At 35.6% G+C, this 20,613-nt stretch overlaps 2 protein-coding genes across 2 annotated transcripts in view; one reads left to right on the forward strand and one right to left on the reverse strand.

Annotated features, from left to right (window-relative positions):
- The window catches only part of LOC106177362 (reelin), an 84,547-nt gene that overhangs the window by 5,375 nt on the left and 58,559 nt on the right, over positions 1-20,613 (reverse strand). The window contains exons 46-54 of the mRNA XM_087015990.1: positions 5,395-5,535; positions 4,970-5,150; positions 4,405-4,598; positions 3,381-3,923; positions 2,707-2,899; positions 2,187-2,362; positions 1,681-1,787; positions 1,128-1,510; positions 317-558 (exon numbers count right to left, since the gene is read on the reverse strand). Coding sequence (XP_086872116.1) covers positions 317-558; positions 1,128-1,510; positions 1,681-1,787; positions 2,187-2,362; positions 2,707-2,899; positions 3,381-3,923; positions 4,405-4,598; positions 4,970-5,150; positions 5,395-5,535 — 2,160 coding nt within the window. The remainder of the gene's footprint in view (positions 1-316; positions 559-1,127; positions 1,511-1,680; positions 1,788-2,186; positions 2,363-2,706; positions 2,900-3,380; positions 3,924-4,404; positions 4,599-4,969; positions 5,151-5,394; positions 5,536-20,613) is intronic.
- On the forward strand, positions 6,415-17,098 carry LOC147761304 (uncharacterized). The gene is made up of 6 exons (XM_087016423.1): positions 6,415-6,763; positions 6,995-7,115; positions 13,223-13,353; positions 14,524-14,599; positions 14,842-14,931; positions 15,414-17,098. Exons 1-6 carry the CDS (start codon positions 6,530-6,532, stop codon positions 15,911-15,913), a joined length of 1,152 nt encoding a protein of 383 aa, XP_086872549.1. The 5' UTR covers positions 6,415-6,529; the 3' UTR covers positions 15,914-17,098.

Raw genomic sequence — 20,613 nt, forward strand, 5'->3', positions numbered from 1 at the left:
CTGCAAGTAAACTTGAAATTGTTATGAGGAAAGTACTTTACATTTTTGTTTGACAATTTCTAAAAACCTAAAAATCTTAACCAGAACAATTTGTGGAATTTAATATAATGCACACAAAATAATAATAATAATAATAATTATAATCTTTAATTGTCTTTGTATTCTGTAAAAGTGAAGATCCTCTTTTTCAACTGAACAAGATTAACTGAAAAAAAGGAAAATATGGTTAAAAAAACATGCCCATAATTGTTAATAAAATAATGAACTACACTTAACAAAATTCATTACATGCCACATACTAATACATGATTTTTACCTTGAGAACACTTTCTTGGGCAAGTCCAGAGTCACTCGTTTCCATGTTAAAAATTCATTCGCTGTGTAAATACTTCCAGTGGAGTAGGAGTAAGGGCTACATTCAGAACTAGAGATGTGTCCTGGCAGGCACACAGGCTGGACTAGGTTCCAATTATTGGAGCGTGGATCTTTGTTATATTCTAATCTGATTGACTGATGATCATTGCAGCTGTGGCGAAGCTGATCACAACCAACTGCAATCTATATGCAAGATCCATTGGAGAAAATTTAATATATTTCACTTAAGACAAATATATTTGATTTTGCTATACCTGAACAGCAATAAAACTCAAAAACAAAACCTTATAAAAGAGACAAAACTTAATTCTGAAATCAGACATCACAGCCATTTTCTGTAACATTTTAATAACAATACAAGAAAACATCAACAGGGATATACACCATAAGACTAATGATTTTTGATTGTTTCTGCTTTTCTAAAAAATTGCCTGCTAGGTAACTATCATTGCTCTAAACAAAATTATCGAAAAAAAAAAAAAACAGCCCTAACAGAGAGAAAAATTCTCAAATACAACAGTCTTATCTGATAACTGGTTAATATTTAGAATATAACTCTTGCCCCTCACCTTACTGCTATTGTAACCGCAAATAAAAAATACGGGCCTCAGAGTCAACCTCTAAGCTAAAGCTTTTCCTCCCTCTCAGAGAACAAAAAGAAAAAAAAGCGGATGAATAAGTGATTTGTCTTTTGAGAAGTATAGGCCAATGCTGGCAGAGAATAATCACCGTTTTCACAAGCATAGCTGTACCTGAAACTGTAGCATATAGTTCTCCTGAACGATCAACTGGCCAGTAGTAATATGTCGCTCTCCAACACCCTCACTCCAGGTCATAGCCAAGTCAGATTTCCCGCAAAATTTATCTTGAACTTCGCCATTAAGGGAAAACTCCCAGCTCAAGTCTGTAGAATTGCCAAACTCGTCCCACAATTCACTTGGATTGATAGCAGAGCCCCCTATGAATATGTTGTCCAATGACCATACAGCTACAGGCTTGGTTGCCATAGAGATTGGTTGCCACCACCTTATTTGGGTAGCTGCTGTGGCAGCTCTCCCAGGGAGAGGTATATAGACCCTTTGCATGGATGTGAAACTACTGTGGTCCAAAACTTGAAGGGTGTGCCAAGTTGTTCCTGAAAATAAATATAATAATTAGATTAATGTTTTAAAATGTGAAAAACGATGACATGAAAAATATACCATAAATAAAAGTTTGATAAATTATATAGAAATGTAGAAAAAAAAATCAACAATAAAGGTGATAACTGTTTTAGTAAGACTAAAGAGTGAGAACCATATTCACCCCCATTGGCAGAATATTGTAAGATTACGCTGTCTGTTCTGGATTGTGGGCGACCACATCCGTCCTCTTGTCCCTCACCACCTATCTGCAGCAGAAACTGGATGAAACTGAAAAAAAAAATGATAAACTGAATAAAAAATCCAATTCAATTTTCAAATACCAACACTTTCATGTACATGACTGCGAAAAAAGAGAAAGAATGAATGACAAAACACCTACAAAATAGAGTGCACACCTAAAACAATAAACAATCAATTAGTTACTGAATCAATTATAATAAAACAAACCACAAAAAGTGAACATCAAACTCCATGAATAACCAAATAATTCAATTATAATTAGATAATAATGAGGTCTAAGATCTAAAACTACAGAGACAACAAATAGATTGAAGAATTAATCTGTTAAGAGGTTAGATGTTATGTTTGGGAAAATATAGGGTTAAAATAACTGATAATAAACGGAAAATAATCAAAAATAAAGAAAAAGAAAAAGCTATGACTGACCGTGCATTTCTAGTGTCCAAATCAACAGTGACCACCTGTCTCTGTCCTTTCCCTCTCAGCACCAATGCTGGGTCGTCCAGTACTGGAGGACAGCCCTGACCAATAGTCCCCCCTTGAACAAGTCTCCAGGAGTCCAGACCAAGATTGCTGCCACTAAATGTTTCCTTCAGGTATGCCTAACATTAGAAAAGCATGAAGAAAATAAAAATTCTTGAACCAGCAGGTATGACCAGTTTATCCTTTTAACCTGTTCTCTGTTCTCACACCTTTTGGCAATATAAAGACAGTGAATATTCAATTTTAAAATTGTGAGTTTTAATAAATCCAAGAAGTACCATATGGAATCAACGATAAGATCATAACAAAATATGGCTATGATATTCCTGTTGACATGACAATACCTAAAGAGCTGGATCCCCCCTATACATATCCCTATAAAGTGAAACATTATGACTAATAATGTATAACTTGAAAAATAATTTTAATTGGTTTAAATTAAACAGACATAATATAGTCTCACCGGCCTCTTTGAAACTACTCTGCAGTCTTTCCCCCCATAGCCTTGGAAGCAGTTACATCTTGGATAGTCACACCAACCATGCCCTCTACAGTTGCCAGGACATGCTGGTCCTATGTAGACATTATCAACAGCCCAAACTTGGCTTTGAGACACATCTGAGGAAAAATGTTGTAACCACCGGAATCTTGTTGACCTGTTGAAATAATAAAAGTTCCAACGATAACATCTGGAATAAGTTTTTCGTAGCAATTTAAACTACAAAAAAAAAAAAATAAATAAATAAATATGCATGACTGCCATAAAAATGATCAACCAGTCATTTTGAGATCTTAAGACAAGCATCATTCTTAAAAAAACAATGGAAACCATTGGAGTGAAGTTGCAAAAAATATATATTCTTTGGTGCCATTCTTTTGTTGACAAAACCTACTAAATTATTGGTTATTTCAGGTGTCTTCATGAAACTATAATTGTGTAATTCATTTGTGGCTGAAGTCTGTTCTTCTAAAAACTAAGTAAAATATTAGACTGAAAGCTAGTTAATTAAAATCCAAGTTGTATTTTACATTTAAGAAACCTGAATTTCAAACAAGGTTTTAAGACCAAAATAAAAACTGGCTGACACCATTCTAAAACTGATTGCTAGTATAGTAACAGGCCCATACACAATATACCTAGAAATCACCTCTCCCTCTAATAAGTAGGTCATTTTTCGCCATTCTAAATTATTGTAGAAACTGCTCTCCATGTTCTCCACATCGGTGCATTGTGGGTCAGAGGGAGCACACTCTGCCACCAGGGGGTGCCACGTGACACCAAAATCAACAGAAAACTGCAGCAGCACTGGTAAAATATATGTATCCCACGTTGCATTGCAACCAACACTAATGCTGAACTGCAGTATGTGACCTTTCTCGATATTCATATCAACTGTAGTCAGGGTAACAGTTTCCATGCCAACGGGAGAGGAAATGGCACTTTGTGATAACTCTCCACAAAAATTACCCATCTCCATATTGTCATTATTAAGCCAAAGTTTCTGCGTAATTCCAGAATTAAAATTTTCCTTTAGAGAGCCGGGTGCAGGATCTGTTCCCCCGATAACAATATTGTCTACAGCCCAGTCAGCAGTGTTCTCTCCACTGTGTTTGGGCTGCCACCAGCGGATTCTTGTGCCAAGTCTTCTGGCACCTTCTGGGAGCATTAGGCTCACAAATCTGAAATGATACCATGGAGATTCATACTGTATTTCAGGGAACTGAAGAATGACTCTCCTTCGTAAAAAGTAAGTGTGTGTGTGTGTGTGTGCATGTGTGTGCACACATATGTGCATATGAATGCAGGTGTGTGTGTGTGTGTGTGTGTGTGTGTGTGCACTTTTGTGCTGATTATAGTTTCTAACAGACTGAAACTTGCAGAACTAAGATTGTGATACATGCTTTCAAGCATCCAATTTAACAATGCCAGATGGCATATTATATCCTTTATACTTATATTATGAACTATTACCTGATGACTTCCAGATCTAATGCCCAAGGATGGCAAAGACATTCCATATTTTACCAGGTTACTCACCATTGTCACAATTATTGAAAAAAAAAAAACTGGTAATGCATGTAAATCATCTGATTCAACAAATGTTCTTATTTCATGTAAAAAATTATCAATAAATAAATAAATAATATTAGTTCTACCCACTCTGGTTTTTTATACTGATCATAATACAACTCTGTGACAGTGGTCCAAATGATGCCTCCATTTGTAGAATAATCCACTATAACCCCTTCATCCCTGTGCTCTGGTGTTGCTAAGCAACCAAACACAAAATGGAACTGGATGTAGACAGCCTCAGAAAGATCCAGGTCAGTGGAAGTCAACTGTCTTGTACAGCCCTGAAACAAATTCATGATTTGTCAAAATCTTATAAATGAGCTACGAAAACTATACAATATTTGCATATTTCAATTGCAAAACTGAAGCCAACCTGCATAATAAGAAAATATGTGTAGGATTTCCGCTAGGTTTTGAACTTGAGATTAGATTTGTAAGTCACTATCAGACAATGTTAGAAATGGGAATTATCAGTCACAAAAGTGCATCTGACATAGCTGTCCTGAAAGCTGCAAATTTTAAAACAAAATTCCCTATTAAAATATTTTAATTTACATAACTTACATGTCCTATGAGAGCCCCAATCAGTATAATCAGTATATATACCCTGTTTGCCCCTCTCCCTAAAAGCACAGGCATATTCAAAACTCACCCCTATAAAGTGGAGTACTTTCCCTGCCGTGTTCACCCTGCAGCTTGTTGATATGAACCCCCCTGACACCCTGCTCCACTGGCCCTGCTCCCAGTCCTGGTCAAACATGTCCTCTTTGAGCCACTTGGGCAGCTGGCCTGTTGGCTGTTCGCAAAACTGACCCCTCCATCCATTGTCACAGCTATAATGAAACATAATATATATATATACATATATATATACAGGTATATATATATCCTCATGACACTGCTTTGAATTAAAATGCAAACCTTCAACCAAATTTAACAAATATCAGTGAGATATCTAAATGACTGTTACACTATTTTTAAATATAGAAATAACAATGGTTGATTAAACAAAAAAGTATGGCTGCAACAATTATCTGTTATTATGGTAGTGTCCACTCCACACCAATGGTCACTCACCTGCACTGCCCTCTGCTACATCTACCGTGTCCAGTGCACATCCTCGGGCATTCATTCCCTATGTAGACATGAGCCAAGGCCCAGGTGTTCGTAACATCAAATCCTTCCTCCTGCACCCACCGCAACCTGGTGGAGCGAGATCTATAAGGAAAATGAAGCCATTCCCTAAATACTACATTCAGCATCAGACCCTTTCCCCAAAAATATTAATGAATTTCCACACTCCAGTGAACTTAACTATACCCATTGGGGGCTTACATATGCGATAAAACAGCCCTGAAAGTCTGCTGATCTTGAAGTAATTAAACATAATGGTGCAATGTTAGTCCTGATCACCAAGGGCTTTTAATACCAGAATACATGGCCATAGTATAGCCCTAGAAAATGAACAAGAGCCTAAAAAAAAAACAATTAGTAAAATCAGTGAAAGATATGCTCAGAATGGGATTCTTCATAAGGTAAAACACCCCTTTTGTTTAAAGCCCATAACCAAACTGTTCACAGAATTATATAAACCCAGTCCTGAGTTGTAAGTTTCATGTGACGCCAATATTGGAGATAAATCCTATCTTATAAATTTCACTGTCTTATGACTGCATGAAAAGATGTTGGGTAATTCAGAACATAAAAGCAGTTTTATAGATAGTAATTTTCTCAATATACCTTAGGCTGTAAAATTGTCAAAATTTCTGTTTTTTTTTGTTTTAGTCATGTATGTATATGCCTTCAAAACTTGTCTGAATTATATCTTGAAAACAAAAAATGTCCACGTTGTGCAATGAAGTCCAGAAATTGCAATAAATCTGTGTGGACAAAAGTACAAAAATGCACGTCCTCTATTTAAATCACAGAAAAAAATTTATTTCATGATCATGATGCTTTCAAGGAATAAATAATTTTAAAAAAGTAAACTAAAGATGAGAGGGTGTAACTAAAAGAGATACAACATATGATCAAGCCATCTAAAGATAACACAACAGAAAATTACAAATGATATCTAATTACAGAGAATCACGAAAATTCAAACTGTCAGCATATAATGAGATTTATTTTCTCCATTCTTACAGTCGTCTAGTACAAAGAAGGTGGCTACACTGCTCTGGACCATTATAATAATCTCTTTTGGTGAAAAAAGATGTCCCATAAAGGAAGCATTGTGATCACTCTTATATTAGTATTGGCATGGACACAGGTCAAAACAAAAAGTGTAAAAGACTATGATTTGGCCAAACTGGTGGACCAAATAACCAAGCTGATGGATCGAATGTCACACATGGAAAAAAGGCAACAGAGACAAGACAAAGAAATACAGAATGTGAGGAACAGGGATGAGAACAGAAAACTGGAAGCACAAAATCAACAGCTTCAGGTAATATTTTAGGCCTTTTCACATCAAGGGGTATGCTTAATAATTATATCAGCTACACAGTCGATACGGATGCACTTTTAGAGATTGACAACTAAATAGCCTGGTAATTAATTACAAGGATGACTCAAATAAATAAATAAATAATAATAATAATAATAATAATTATTATTATTATTATTACTATTATTATTATTGTCAGTGCTTAGATTACAACCTTCAAATCATTTGCAGGACTTTCTTCGTCAGGCTCCTAATAAAGATGCTAATGAAGGCAAAGATTCAAATATGTTGTTACCAATGAATGATGACAATGGCAAGGCATTTAAAATAGGGACTCTGCAGGATCAAAATGGTAAGTAATCTACCATTCACCTTCTTTTAAATCTAAGTCTACATTTCAGATACTTTTTTAGATAAGGTGTAACTAACTCAGCCTGTTATATGAAATAATTTTTCTCTTGCTCCGTTTGAATGTGTCTGCAGCAGTAAGACATCACTGTTTACACTGTCTATTGGTTTCATATGTCATGTAGGTCACGCATCATGTAGCATGCTTTTAAAAGTTACTTTTTGAGCTTCCAAGCTAGAAATGATAACAGGGCACCAAAGCTGTCAAATGTACAGACAACAAGACAGAAAAATAATCCATTCAAGCAATTTGAGCTGTATGTCAATTATTCCTGTAAGTTACAAAATAATACGTAATAAGCTTTTCTTTTTAGAGCATTTCAATGCAATGGTATATAATACTTCACAGCTTTTAATTTATGCACTTCAGCTAATACAGTTATCTAGAAAATGTGACTAGCAAAAGTCTTCAGGGTCATGGAAATTCAAAATCACACATTAAAAGCCAATATACACACAGTTACTGAAAGGTGTTATTTTCCTTTTAAACACTTGTTACATAATACACAATACACAACTAGAGGATCAGAGAGGCGATACCGCCTCCAAATATTGTACCACCAGCTGGAGCAAACGCATTCGTATAGACCCCCACATACACAAAATAAGGGACACAGCCACCAGTTTTGTGCTTGACAAGCTGTAAAAATGCAATCAACAAGAATTTTTTAACTATTGCAAAAAATATATATGGTACAATCAAATTTAAGTTCTTCGTAAGGTAGGTCAAGGGTCAATTTCAAGGTCACAGTAAATTGCCAGTATATGACTTCCTATTCAAGTTCAAGAGTAACTATGGACCTATCTCTGTCAAGTTTGAAGTTAAAAGAGAAAGAAATTAGCAGAGTTCTGTTCATGATAAAAAGTAGGTCAAAGGTCAATTTCAAGGTCACATTTAGATTGCCAGTATAGGACTTCCTATTCAACTTCAATAGTAACTATGGACCTATCTCAGCCAGTTTTGGAGATAAAAGGGAAGCAAAATTTGCAAAATTCAGTTCATGGTGAAAAGTAGGTCAAAGGTCAATTTCAAGGTCACATTTAGATTGCCAGTATATGACTTTCTATTCAAGTTCAATAGTAACTATGGACCTATCTCTGCCAGTTTTGGAGATAAAAGGGAAGCAAAATTTGCAAAGTTCAGTTTATGGTGAAAAGTAGGACAAAGGTCAATTTTAATGTCACATTTATAATGCCAGTATATGACTTCCTATTCAAGTTCAATAGTAACTACGGACCTATCTCAGCCAGTTTTGGAGATAAAAAGAAAGCAAAATTTGCAAAATTCAGTTCATGGTGTAAAGTAGGTCAAAGGTCAATTTTAAGGTCACATTTAGATTGCCAGTATATGACTTCCTTTTCAAGTTCAATAGTAACTATAGACCTATCTCAGCCAGTTTTGGAGATAAAAGGGAAGCAAAATTTGCAAAATTCAGTTCATGGTGTAAAGTAGGTCAAAGGTCAATTTAAAGGTCACATTTAGATTGTCAGTATATGACTTCCTTTTCAAGTTCAATAGTAACTATGGACCTATCTCTGCCAGTTTTGGAGATAAAAGGGCAGAAAAGTTTGCAAAGTTCAGTTCATGGTGAAAAGTAGGTCAAAGGTCAATTTCAAGGTCACATTTAGATTGCCAGTATATGACTTCCTATTCAACTTCAATAGTAACTATAGACCTATCTCAGCCAGTTTTGGAGATAAAAGGGAAGCAAAATTTGCAAAATTCAGTTCATGGTGTAAAGTAGGTCAAAGGTCAATTTTAAGGTCACATTTAGATTGCCAGTATATGACTTCCTTTTCAAGTTCAATAGTAACTATGGACCTATCTCTGCCAGTTTTGGAGATAAAAGGGCAGAAAAGTTTGCAAAGTTCAGTTCATGGTGAAAAGTAGGTCAAAGGTCAATTTCAAGGTCACATTTAGATTGCCAGTATATGACTTCCTATTCAAGTTCAATAGTAACTATGGACCTATCTCTGCCAGTTTTGGAGATAAAAGGGAAGTAAAATTTGCAAAGTTCAGTTTATGGTGAAAAGTAGGTCAAAGGTCAATTTTAAGGTCACATTTAGATTGCCAGTATATGACTTCCTATTCAACTTCAATAGTAACTACGGACCTATCTCAGCCAGTTTTGGAGATAAAAGGAAAGCAAAATTTGCAAAATTCAGTTCATGGTGAAAAGTAGGTCAAAGGTCAATTTTAAGGTCACATTTAGATTGCCAGTATATGACTTCCTATTCAAGTTCAATAGTAACTATGGACCTATCTCTGCCAGTTTTGGAGATAAAAGGGAAGCAAATTTTGCAAAGTTCAGTTCATGGTGAAAAGTAGGTCAAAGGTCAATTTTAAGGTCACATTTAGATTGCCTGTATATGACTTTCTATTCAATTCAATAGTAACTACGGACCTATCTCAGCCAGTTTTGGAGATAAAAGGAAAGCAAAATTTGCAAAATTCAGTTCATGGTGAAAAGTAGGTCAAAGGTCAATTTTAATGTCACATATAGATTGCCAGTATATGACTTCCTATTCAAGTTCAATAGTAACTACGGACCTATCTCTGCCAGTTTTGGAGATAAAAGGAAAGCAAAATTTGCAAAATTCAGTTCATGGTGTAAAGTAGGTCAAAGGTCAATTTTAAGGTCACATTTAGATTGCCAGTATATGACTTCCTATTCAAGTTCAATAGTAACTATGGACCTATCTCTGCCAGTTTTGGAGATAAAAGGGAAGAAAAATTTGCAAAGTTCAGTTCATGGTGAAAAGTAGGTCAAAGGTCAATTTCAAGGTCATAGTAAGATTGCCAGTATATGACTTCCTATTCAACTTCAATAGTAACTATGGACCTATCTCTGCCAGTTTTGGAGATATAAGGGACCAGATGTTATAATTTTGGAGTTACCATAATGTGCCTTAAATTTCGTACAGAAAAAATTAATTAAAATAAAGAAAATGTCATTTTGGTCAAAATTCTTGAAATAGGAGGTGCTCTGAAGTTTCAGAAGTTCAAATTTGATGAAATAATGTCATTTTTGAACACAAGTTGTCTGCTTTGCCAAGCCTTATGTTTTATTTTTCCAGAGTTCAAAATTTATTATCCATTACCGTACTGCACATTTTGCTTTTACAACCAATATGTACTTTTTGATATAGCGTAACTCGAAAACCGTATGGAATACAAAAAAACCGAGACCACCTCCAGTGTTGGGCTTTACATGCTCTACAAAATGCAAAAAAGAATGGGTCTCTAGCATTAACGGTTCCCAAACTAGAGACGGTTTTCAGTTTCGGTATCTTATGGCCGCTACTCCCGTGAAAATGCACCGATTGACCCCAAATTCATGGAGATGAAAGTTGACCTGAAGGGTAACACTTTCCAATAATATTATTGGTTAAGTCTGTGTGGTGTCTGAATAACAGGGCAAAAAAAATTTTTTTCGTAAAAAATTTCATTTTTTTGAAAATTTTGGCCCATTTGACCTTGAAGTAGAGGTCAAAGGTCAAATCCAAGGGTATATTTGAAATCTACACATATGACTTTTGGAAAGCCGTCTATAGAAATTTTTCCCATAACTCCTTCCGTAGGGTAGATAAATAGCATTTAATTTTGCCATTTTTAGACAAGGGTGCATTGCAATGAGTGCCACACCCAGACCCCAATACCGACAAAGCCCAAATTTTACGTGGAACGAGTTGAGATTATAGGTGACCTAAATCCATGAGATGGGTACGGGGGCCCTTACCGTCTAGGAGGAGAAGCGGTAACGGTAGCCGTCCGGCGGAGCCAACGGAGCCGGCGGAGCCAACGGAGCCGGCGGAACGATCCGGACGGGACCGAAACCATGTGTACCGCCAGCGCTAACGCTGGTGGTACAATAACCAATTCACTTTCATTTTTAAATGTTCAATTAAAACTTAAGATAGGAAAGGTAGGAAAAATGTCAATAAAACATTTTAAATGCCCTCTTGCTTCATTTTGAGATTCTGAACATAGGGATTGAAACTAACAAACTGTACTGAGTTTTTCATTTTTGACACTTTATTATACCCCATTCACAGTACAGCGATTTATCTGATTAGGTCCCAATAAATACGAATAATTGCAGGAGGCTGAACTCATGAGAATTTTTGTGAATGGGTTTCTCAAAATCCTGCAAGTGTGCTGGATTTTGCTTGATTTGGATAACATACTGGAACCCACACCTGATCAGATCTTACTGCGCATGTGCCTAGGAAAGTTTACGTATCTATGGACACTTGTTTTTAACTTAAGCTATTGCATTAAACATATTTGGAGGTCACTACTCACTACAACATAGGAAAACTCAAACATATTTTGCCATCTGATATGTTCCAAGAAGGCAAAAGCTGAGCATGAATAGAGCTGTAATTAAGGATGGTGGGTGGGTGGGGGCTGGGGGGGGGGGGAGGTTGGCTTCACATTCACAGACACCCCCCCCCCTTCAAATAATCCACATCTTATTTCAAAAATGTTTATCACTGAGCATTAGTTTTTGGAAATGTGCAAATACTTTATCATATGGAAAAACAACACCACCTTCAGTGTTGCACTTGACAAGCTCTACAAATTTCAACAAACAAGAGGTATATATATCTTTTAGAATTAAAGAGAGTTTTTAGTTCAGCAACTAATGGCTGCTTCTCCCATGAAAATGCACTGACTCAGGATGTTAAAAGAAGATCCCAAGTGTAACTTCTAACCATTATATCAAATTAAATTAGTACAAACAAATATTCAACTGCAGATAAGTTAAATTTTGCAAAATTTTGGACCAATTGACCTTGAAGTATAGGTCAAAAGTCAAATCTAAGCTCATACTCAAAATCTCCACATCAATTTTAGGCTTACCTCCACAGTAATTTTCCTATAATTCCTTCAGTTTGGAGATATTTAACAAAATATGCTGAAAAAAAAGAGAGAAAAAAACAACAGGCTAGCATAACTTTTGAAGAATTGGTATGGTCAAGCTGACTTTGGAATTCAACCTCTATTTCAGTAATATTGACCACTTCTGTAAGTTTGAAGACAATAGGCCTATCACTTTTCCTTTAAATGTGTTGTCTGTATTGAACATGGTAAAATATATGCTGTAAAAAAAATAAAAAACAACATAACTTTTTATAAAATGGCCGGAGCATTTTTATCTATTAACCTGACCAGAACATTACGTATATTCATCAGTTCCGTAAGTTTTAAGAAAATCATTCAAATGATTTTTCACTTACTATAGTGTTTTTTCTGAAAGAGCACAATGATGATGGCCACAACAAATGCAGATGAAGGCTATATTTATTGTGCCATATCTATGTGTGCTATGTGTCTGTAAAAAGGCATTAGAATAGGAACCACTCAGAATATATTATAATCCCAGTATGGGCTTAAGAAATCATCTAATTCCCCACCAACCTGTCTTTGAGTTCTTTGCTTGAATATCTAGACTGGATATTAAACATGACAAATCCGAGTTAAACGAGGATGGAGTCTAATTACTAGTAACTTCAGTGACCATTTAATTCATCAAGACAGGTGAAAGGTAGAGGGAGGGGGTCATTTGATGTTACTCTAAGTAACTAAGATAATAAATTTTTTTATTTAAATAGGATTCCAATAAGCAGTATACTTTACAGAAAAAACCCTCTAAATTACTCCCCTGAGAAGGACTGAAGTGTTAAAAACTGTCATTTAACCAAAGTAAAAATAGCTGTGCATATTGCTCCCATAAGACGTTTGCATAAATTCACAGAACAATATTTTATTTAGTAATACCCTGTATATGTGGTATATAAGATGAAATTACGTAAGCCATGCACAAATAGTAACTACATATTCCTTTTTGTACGCCTACAGCCTTGCACTACTTAATTTTTTTATAATAAATATGTGAACTGTTTACACATAATACTGAGAGAGAGAGAGAGAGAGAGAGAGAGAGAGAAAAGATTTTTACAATGGAACTCCATGCATGAACCTACTCAATAAGAGTTAATTTCCTCTTTTCATGAATGTTTACCCTAATAATTTCATAATTATAGCCCAAACTTGTCCCCGGGCATGCAGAGGGCTTCCAGGCAGAGATGGGAGGGATGGAAAACCTGGAAGAGACGGAAAACCTGGAAGAGATGGGAGAGATGCTTCGAATCAAAATGGAAGCAAGGGAAGCCAGGTCATGCAGACAGATTATTTTCCTAGATTTTAATTCAACTTAAATATCTATTTATAACTTATATTTAGGATGGCCTAGATGTACGGAGCTTTGTTAGTATCATATTAACTTTTTTCTATTTTCATTTAAGTTTTATTTTATGGAATTTTCACCGCGGTGAAAATAATTTCTACCGCGGTGAAAATAATTTTCACCATGGTGAAAATAATTTACACCGCGGTGGGAATTAATTTTCACCACGGTGAAAATAATTTACACCGCGGTGGGAATTAATTTTCACCACGGTGGAAAATAATTTTCACCGCGGTGGTAATTCCTGGCCATCTCGGCCCGGGTGATGAATAGGTAATGAGAACCTTACATTTGCCAGATTCCGTCACGGTGCATGCTATTGTTACATACACACAAGGTTGGTAGATCTGTTCGTGGGGCCACTGCCGTTAACTTAAGTTTCCCATCTATATTTACCATCTATGAAATTAAAGTCCCGCTTGCAGTTTTATGCAAAGGGAATCCCATTGTTATTACTAAATATTTTGTGATGTGTTTCTTAGATCTCATCTTAATAGATGTAATCTCGGTTTCTTCGGAAAAGTTTTTTTCTACCAATATTCCCAATAATGCACAAGTTATTATAAAGGGAAAAGCCACATACAACATTGCAGCATTTCAGTGATTTTTAATCTATTCGAATACTGCCCACTTCCTCCAGATTCCTGGGATGATTGGCACATAGACCGGTTAAACCGCGTGCATGTGCATATGCTTGTCTTTATCAACGTCCTTTCCAGACATCTGGTAAATGTTGGATTCGTATAACCTACATGTATGCATTACCCGGGCCGAGATGGCCAGGAATTACCACCGCGGTGAAAATTATTTTCCACCGTGGTGAAAATTGATTCCCACCGCGGTGTAAATTATTTTTCACCACGGTGAAAATAATTTTCACCGCGGTGAAAATTCCATGACATAAAACTTTAATGAAAATAAAAAAAGTTAATATGATACTAACAAAGCTCCGTATAGATGCCTTCAAAATATGACTGATAAAAATCAAAGAATCTTGATGACATGACTAATTCCTAAATCTGGCCCTTCAAGTAAGAGTGAAAAGTCATGCCTCACATATAGTTTCCTTACAAAAATCACCTTTTTTATCTTCCCCAGGGTCCCCCTGGTCCTGCTGGTCCCCCTGGTCCTGCCGTGACAGATGACAGAATCAAACAACTTATTATAAATCTAGGTAAATCATCTTTGCTTGATTGAGAGACAAATGTTTCAGTGCTGCTTCTATCCTTCCTGAAAGGCACTTGATAACATGACTGAGTCAGCAATGTCCAAGCTCTAGAAGTATGTCAATTAACAAGGCAGTCATGTAATTGATGCCCTTTGATGAAGGGGCAAAATTTCAGGTGACAAACACATTTAATGTCCTTGGGAAAAATCTCTTTTTTTTACCAACTCGACCATTGTTTTTGTTTACAGATTTGCAACATAAAGCAGCTGGCCATGGATCTGTGTACACAAGATGGGGGAGAACTAACTGCAGTTCCTCTTCTCAACTCCTATATGAAGGTATTACATGCAGCATTGCCGTGTGTGTGTGTGTGTGTGTGTGTGTGTGTGTGTGCATGCGTGCGTGCATGAGTGCATGTGTCTTGAAGGATATTCACAGCTCATGTCATTATGTTATTGATTCGGTTCTCCTTTAAACATTTACAGATCGGTTTATGAGTTACTAAGGGTGAATATTTGGTTAGTTGTGTTCAAAACAAATCTGAACTCTGTTTGGTCTTATAAGCTTCTGGTTTGTTCTATGAACAATGTGAATCTGTTTGGCAATATAGAGATTACCACAACACCAGGTCATTCTAAGACATCTGTACACAGTAGTTTGCTGGGTCAGTACATTCTTGAAATGTATAGTGGCCACAGTGTTCAGTGCCAAAGTGAACAGTTGAGTTTTCAGTCCCCCTACATATTTTGATCCACTGTTCAACATTTCATTTTTGAAAGAGTCTTCAACATGCAGCAACTTATGCATGTTCTTTTTACAGGGTATGCAGCTAGTGCGTATTATTCACATTCAGGAGAAGGAAGCAACTACCTGTGCCTACCTAAAGTCCCACAGTGGGGCCATTATCAAAATGACCTCCAAAGTGGATCGTATATCTATGGCACTGAATACGAAATGGGGAGTTACAGTAATGACCCATTCCTAAAGACCAATGCAGGAGGCGAGAACTTCAAGGACCATGATGCCCCGTGTGCTGTTTGCTACACCAAAGACCGCACCAGTCATGTCATGATTCCAGCCTGGAAGACGTGTCCTGCCAAGTGGACATTGGAATATCACGGTTACCTAGTTTCTAGCCATTCTAACCATGGAAAAAGTGAATATATCTGCCTTGATGAGGCTCCTGAAGTGGTTGCAGGAGGTGAGGGCAATAAAAATGGCGCTCTTTTCTATACAGTTGAAGTTGATTGTGGTTATGCCCTCCCTTGTCCTGAGTACAAAGAAGGGAAAGAAGTCACCTGTGTTGTGTGCTCTAAGTAAATCAAATATGAAATGATAAAACTATCGAGCAAGTTGCTAACAGCTGTGAAGAACTATCTCATTATTTATTCAGATCAAAGATTCATACAATGCTGAACTTCAAAATAATATTCAGAATTTCCTTTCTTTGTCTTATAATCTGATGATAAGTATTTAGATTCAACAAGAATGCCAGATTCCTTAGGCACCATGTTACTGCAAGGTCTTTTTTTGCTATTTATGACTGTAAAAGATGCAAGGAATTTGTGACTTTGCCCAATCATGGAGTCAAGTGGCCATCTTTATGGAGTCAAGTTGCCATCTTAATGTGACTCTACTCTGCACACAGTGTCACGGACAACTTGAAGTAAAAAGTCAAACGGTACATGGAGCCCTCATTGCTCCAAACCAAAGCTCTATACCTGCTGAAAGTGTCTCCTACATGCAGTAACTTATAATAAACTGTTAGATTTAATAGGGAAGGGGGTTGAGGATTGATTGGCAGGTTTAATTTGTTATAACTGCTACATACCACCTTTTTAACGTTTATACCCCATTCTCTCCTTGAATTACAAAGAAAGCATAAATAAACTTCTTTGCATGCTAGATATTGGTATCTCTGATATCTTAAGTTCATACGCAGCAGTTGGAAATAGGACTCTACACAACATGGTGTCTGGGATATGAAGAATTGTAAGCAGATATGTAGAATAGAATTATCTGTTATTAAACGGAAGGTTATCTGTTCCTAGACACACCAACTTATAAAATTTTAGAAAGTCACAGTGACTCCCTCTAGATCTATCTGATATCACTTTGGCTTAAGAAAATAAACAAAAAAACAGTTCTTTCTATTTTCAATTTTTAATGGAAATCACTGGTATTGATTAATTTGCCTTGCACTTTTGAGGTATTTTGGCTTAAAAAACATATTTACTGGTGCCAGTGAAAATTTCAGATTAACGTAAGAATTAATATCCAGACTTGAAAAGAATACCAAAATACATAGGAACAATATTCAGTAATGCATATGATAGCTGAAATGACACAGAGTAACTGATTAACAAATGAAATAAAAGTACAAAATTAGAAAATTAGAGTCCTAAAATACACTGTTAATGTATTTTTTGTTTTGCTTGGTATCTGCTCATTTCAATCATTGTATACAACATATCAGCAAATCCTATAAAAATTCTTTGTTCACTACCTTTTGTGTCATTTGTTATTGTTGATAAAAAAAGTATTACTTATTAAAGACATAAGAGGCCAAATTCCTTTGGCCACTTACTTTCACTGTTAGTACAGATATATATATATATATATATATATATATATATTCAAATACGTCTCTATTTAAATGTTTATCTAAAAACGAGTAACAGTTGATTTATCTATAAATATGCTATTGCTTTTTTTTTCATTTTCGAATGAAACAAAAACATGTAAGCTGCTCCCCTGTCTAACACACTCAGAGAGAGAGAGACAGAGAGAGAGGGAGGGGGGACATCTCTAATTCTATACCTCACAGAGCTCAGCCTCAATCCTCTTATTCTGGAAAATTTTAATTTTGTAAGCTATGTACTGCACTAAGTAAGAACCAAACACATGACAAGGAAATATAACCCAATCTTCTGATTCATCTTCAGCTCAGAACTTAACAAAATAATTCCAGGAATCGAAAAATAAGAATTGTCTTCTTAATGAATCGCAATTCTTGGCAATCATTCCAATCCAATTTCGGATTAAAATAACAAGATAGCATATTATTTCAACAGAAATGATATGCAATATATCAATCCTCTCTAGGGGCCTAAAAATAACATTACATAGCCCAGGAGGTTTGTTAGCTGTAAACTTCGAAGTATGATAATATAGCAGGGTCAAATCCAGAGATATTTTTGACAGTTTTCCAAATTAACTCTGTTGATTCGTCCTCCATTTTTGACCGTCTTCTGACAGAAAAAAATTAGCTGCCTGTCAATGCGAACTTGAAAATTCTGACTGTCTTCCGAAAGACCCAGAAGAAGGCCTCCATCCACCTCTGTATAGTACTATAGTACAGTCACCAAGGGCCAAAACATAAGATAAACATGATTGTATTCCTTACAGTACCAAATCATTCTTATTCATTCATTTATACTCACTGCTGAACATTTTAGATGTATATTAGTTATGCTCACTTCGGGCCTTCACAGCCCTGAATCTGAACTAGAAAATCACACAAAGCATGGCAAATGGGTGTAGTCACTTGAGAAAACTGCTATAAGTTTCCAGTATGATGAACTTCAAATTATTACAGTGCTTATATTTAGGAGACCTAAACTGGAACCCCATGAACAATGTGATGTGCAAATAAACAAAATACTTGGACTCTTGATCTAAGCATGTTGCTGAGGCTGCTGCTGTTCCACCCAAAGGGTGAAAGATAAAATAATAATGATGATGATGATTATGATACAGTTTTAGTTTTACTACTTCTGTCAATCTGGTACATCTTTGCTATAATCGTTACGCCTCCTGACAAGTTGTGTGTCAGAAAAAATCAATGCTCAGGTCGATTTATTTTCCAAAGATGACAAACAAAGGGGATAAAAAGCAATTACTGAGTCAAAATTTCTGTTTTTTTTTTTTTTTTGTTTTAGTCATGTATGTATATGCCTTCAAAACTTGTCTGAATTATATCTTGAAAACAAAAAATGTCCACGTTGTGCAATGAAGTCCAGAAATTGCAATAAATCTGTGTGGACAAAAGTACAAAAATGCACGTCCTCTATTTAAATCACAGAAAAAAATTCATTTCATGATCATGATGCTTTCATGGAATAAATAAATTAAAACAAGGCAGCAAAGCTGGCAAATGTACAGACAAAGAACAGAAAATAAAGATGCAAATAAGTGAAAAATTAAATTTTCACAAAAAACTGTTAAATTGCCAGAAAAATTTACCAAACAGACTGCGTTGCCTATTGAAGCTGTATGTTAGACCCATGTTTCTTTCCTGTAAGTTTGAGAACAGTAAGTGACATGATTTCCCTTAAATGGTCATCATGGGAGCAGTGCCCAAAATAGGGGTTTCTTCAAATTTTGATGCAACATTACATAATGTTTAACAGCATAATGACAATCAAATGTTATTAATAAAATATTAGTAACATGGACATTCAGAAAATGTGACAAGCAAAAGTCTTCAAGATCATGGAACTTTAAAGTCACACCTTGAAAATGCCAATATGTGAAAAATAAAATTTTCACAAAAAACTGTTTAACTGCCAAAAAAAAAAAAAATAAATACAAAATAAAATAAATAAATAAATAAATAAAAATACCAAACAGACTGCATTGCCTACTGAAGCTGTATTTTAGTCCCATGTTTCTTTCCTGTAAGTTTGAGAACAGTAAGTGACATGATTTTCCTTAAATGGTCATCATGGAAGCAGTGCCCAAAATGGGGGTTTCTTCAAATTTTGATGCAATATTACATAATGTTTAACAGCTTAATGACCATCAATTTTTAATTATAAAATATTTGTTTCACAGATATTCAGAAAATGTGACTAGCAAAGGTCTTCAGGCCCATGGAACTTCAAAGTCACTCCTTGAAAATGCCAAAATGTAAACAAGACAGCACTGTTCTGAAATGGGTTTATTTCCATTTTTAACACTTTTTTAACATAAAACGAAATAAACATTTTACTGCCATTTTATATGACCAACTAAGAAAATTGATGAGATGGGAAAAGTATCAATAGAACAGTGTTAAATGTCCAATTTCCTCCATTCTGAGATTCTGAACATAGTGGATGATTGAATCTGACAAACTGCAATGATATGAGTTTATTTCCATTTTTGACACTTTATCACACAATACATGATAACAAGTTCACCATGTTTTTTTACATAATCAACTAACAATGTTGTAAAGATGCAGGAAATATCAAACAAACACTTTTAGGCATCTTATTAGTTAAATAATGAGACTGTTAACATGCCTAATAATTGAATCTGAGGAAATGTGAAAAACAGTATAACTTCTAAAATAATGGCCCGATTATGCTGATTTTCGAACTCAACCTGCGTTTTAGTAAGATTGACCACTCCTGTGAGTATAATTACAATTGGCCAATCCGTTTTTCTTATATTGTGTTATCAGTGTTGTATTTATAATGAAAATAGTGAAAAAACAGCATAAATTCCCTAAAAATGGCCCAATCATGCTGATTTTCGAACTTGACCTGCGTATTATGAATATTCATCAGTTCTGTAAGTTTCAAGTCAAAAAGTAAAATGGTTTTCCACTTATCGTGTTATCGGTGCTGCATATATGCTGAAAAAAGTGAAAAGACAGCATAAATTCCCTAAAAGTGACCCGATCATGCTGATTTTCGAAATTTGACCTGCGTATTATGAATATTCATCAGTTCTGTAAGTTTCAAGGCAAAAGGTAAAATGGTTTTCCACTTATCGTGTTATCGGTGCTGCATATATGCTGAAAAAAGTGAAAAAACAGCATAAATTCCCTAAAAGTGACCCGATCATGCTGATTTTCGAACTTGACCTGCGTATTATGAATATTCATCAGTTCTGCAAGTTTCAAGTCAAAAGGTAAAATGTTTTTCCACTTATCGTGTTATCGGTAAAAGTGCACGGCGACAACGGCGACGACGGCACCGACGGCGCCGACAGACGCAGATGATGGCTATATGTACAGACACATCTGTGTC

Source organism: Lingula anatina, chromosome 6 (assembly GCF_051362555.1).
Source record: "Lingula anatina isolate TDL-2025a chromosome 6, LinAna3.0, whole genome shotgun sequence".
Taxonomy (NCBI): Eukaryota; Metazoa; Brachiopoda; class Lingulata; order Lingulida; family Lingulidae; genus Lingula; species Lingula anatina.

Excerpts from the sequence above, each read along its gene's own strand:
- LOC147761304 (XM_087016423.1), top strand. The coding sequence starts at position 6,530 with ATGTCCCATAAAGGAAGCATTGTGATCACTCTTATATTAGTATTGGCA. Across the intron at positions 13,354-14,523 it reads ATGGAAGCAAGGGAAGCCAG|GGTCCCCCTGGTCCTGCTGG; the intron begins GTCATGCAGACA and ends TATCTTCCCCAG. Across the intron at positions 14,600-14,841 it reads ACAACTTATTATAAATCTAG|ATTTGCAACATAAAGCAGCT; the intron begins GTAAATCATCTT and ends TTTTGTTTACAG.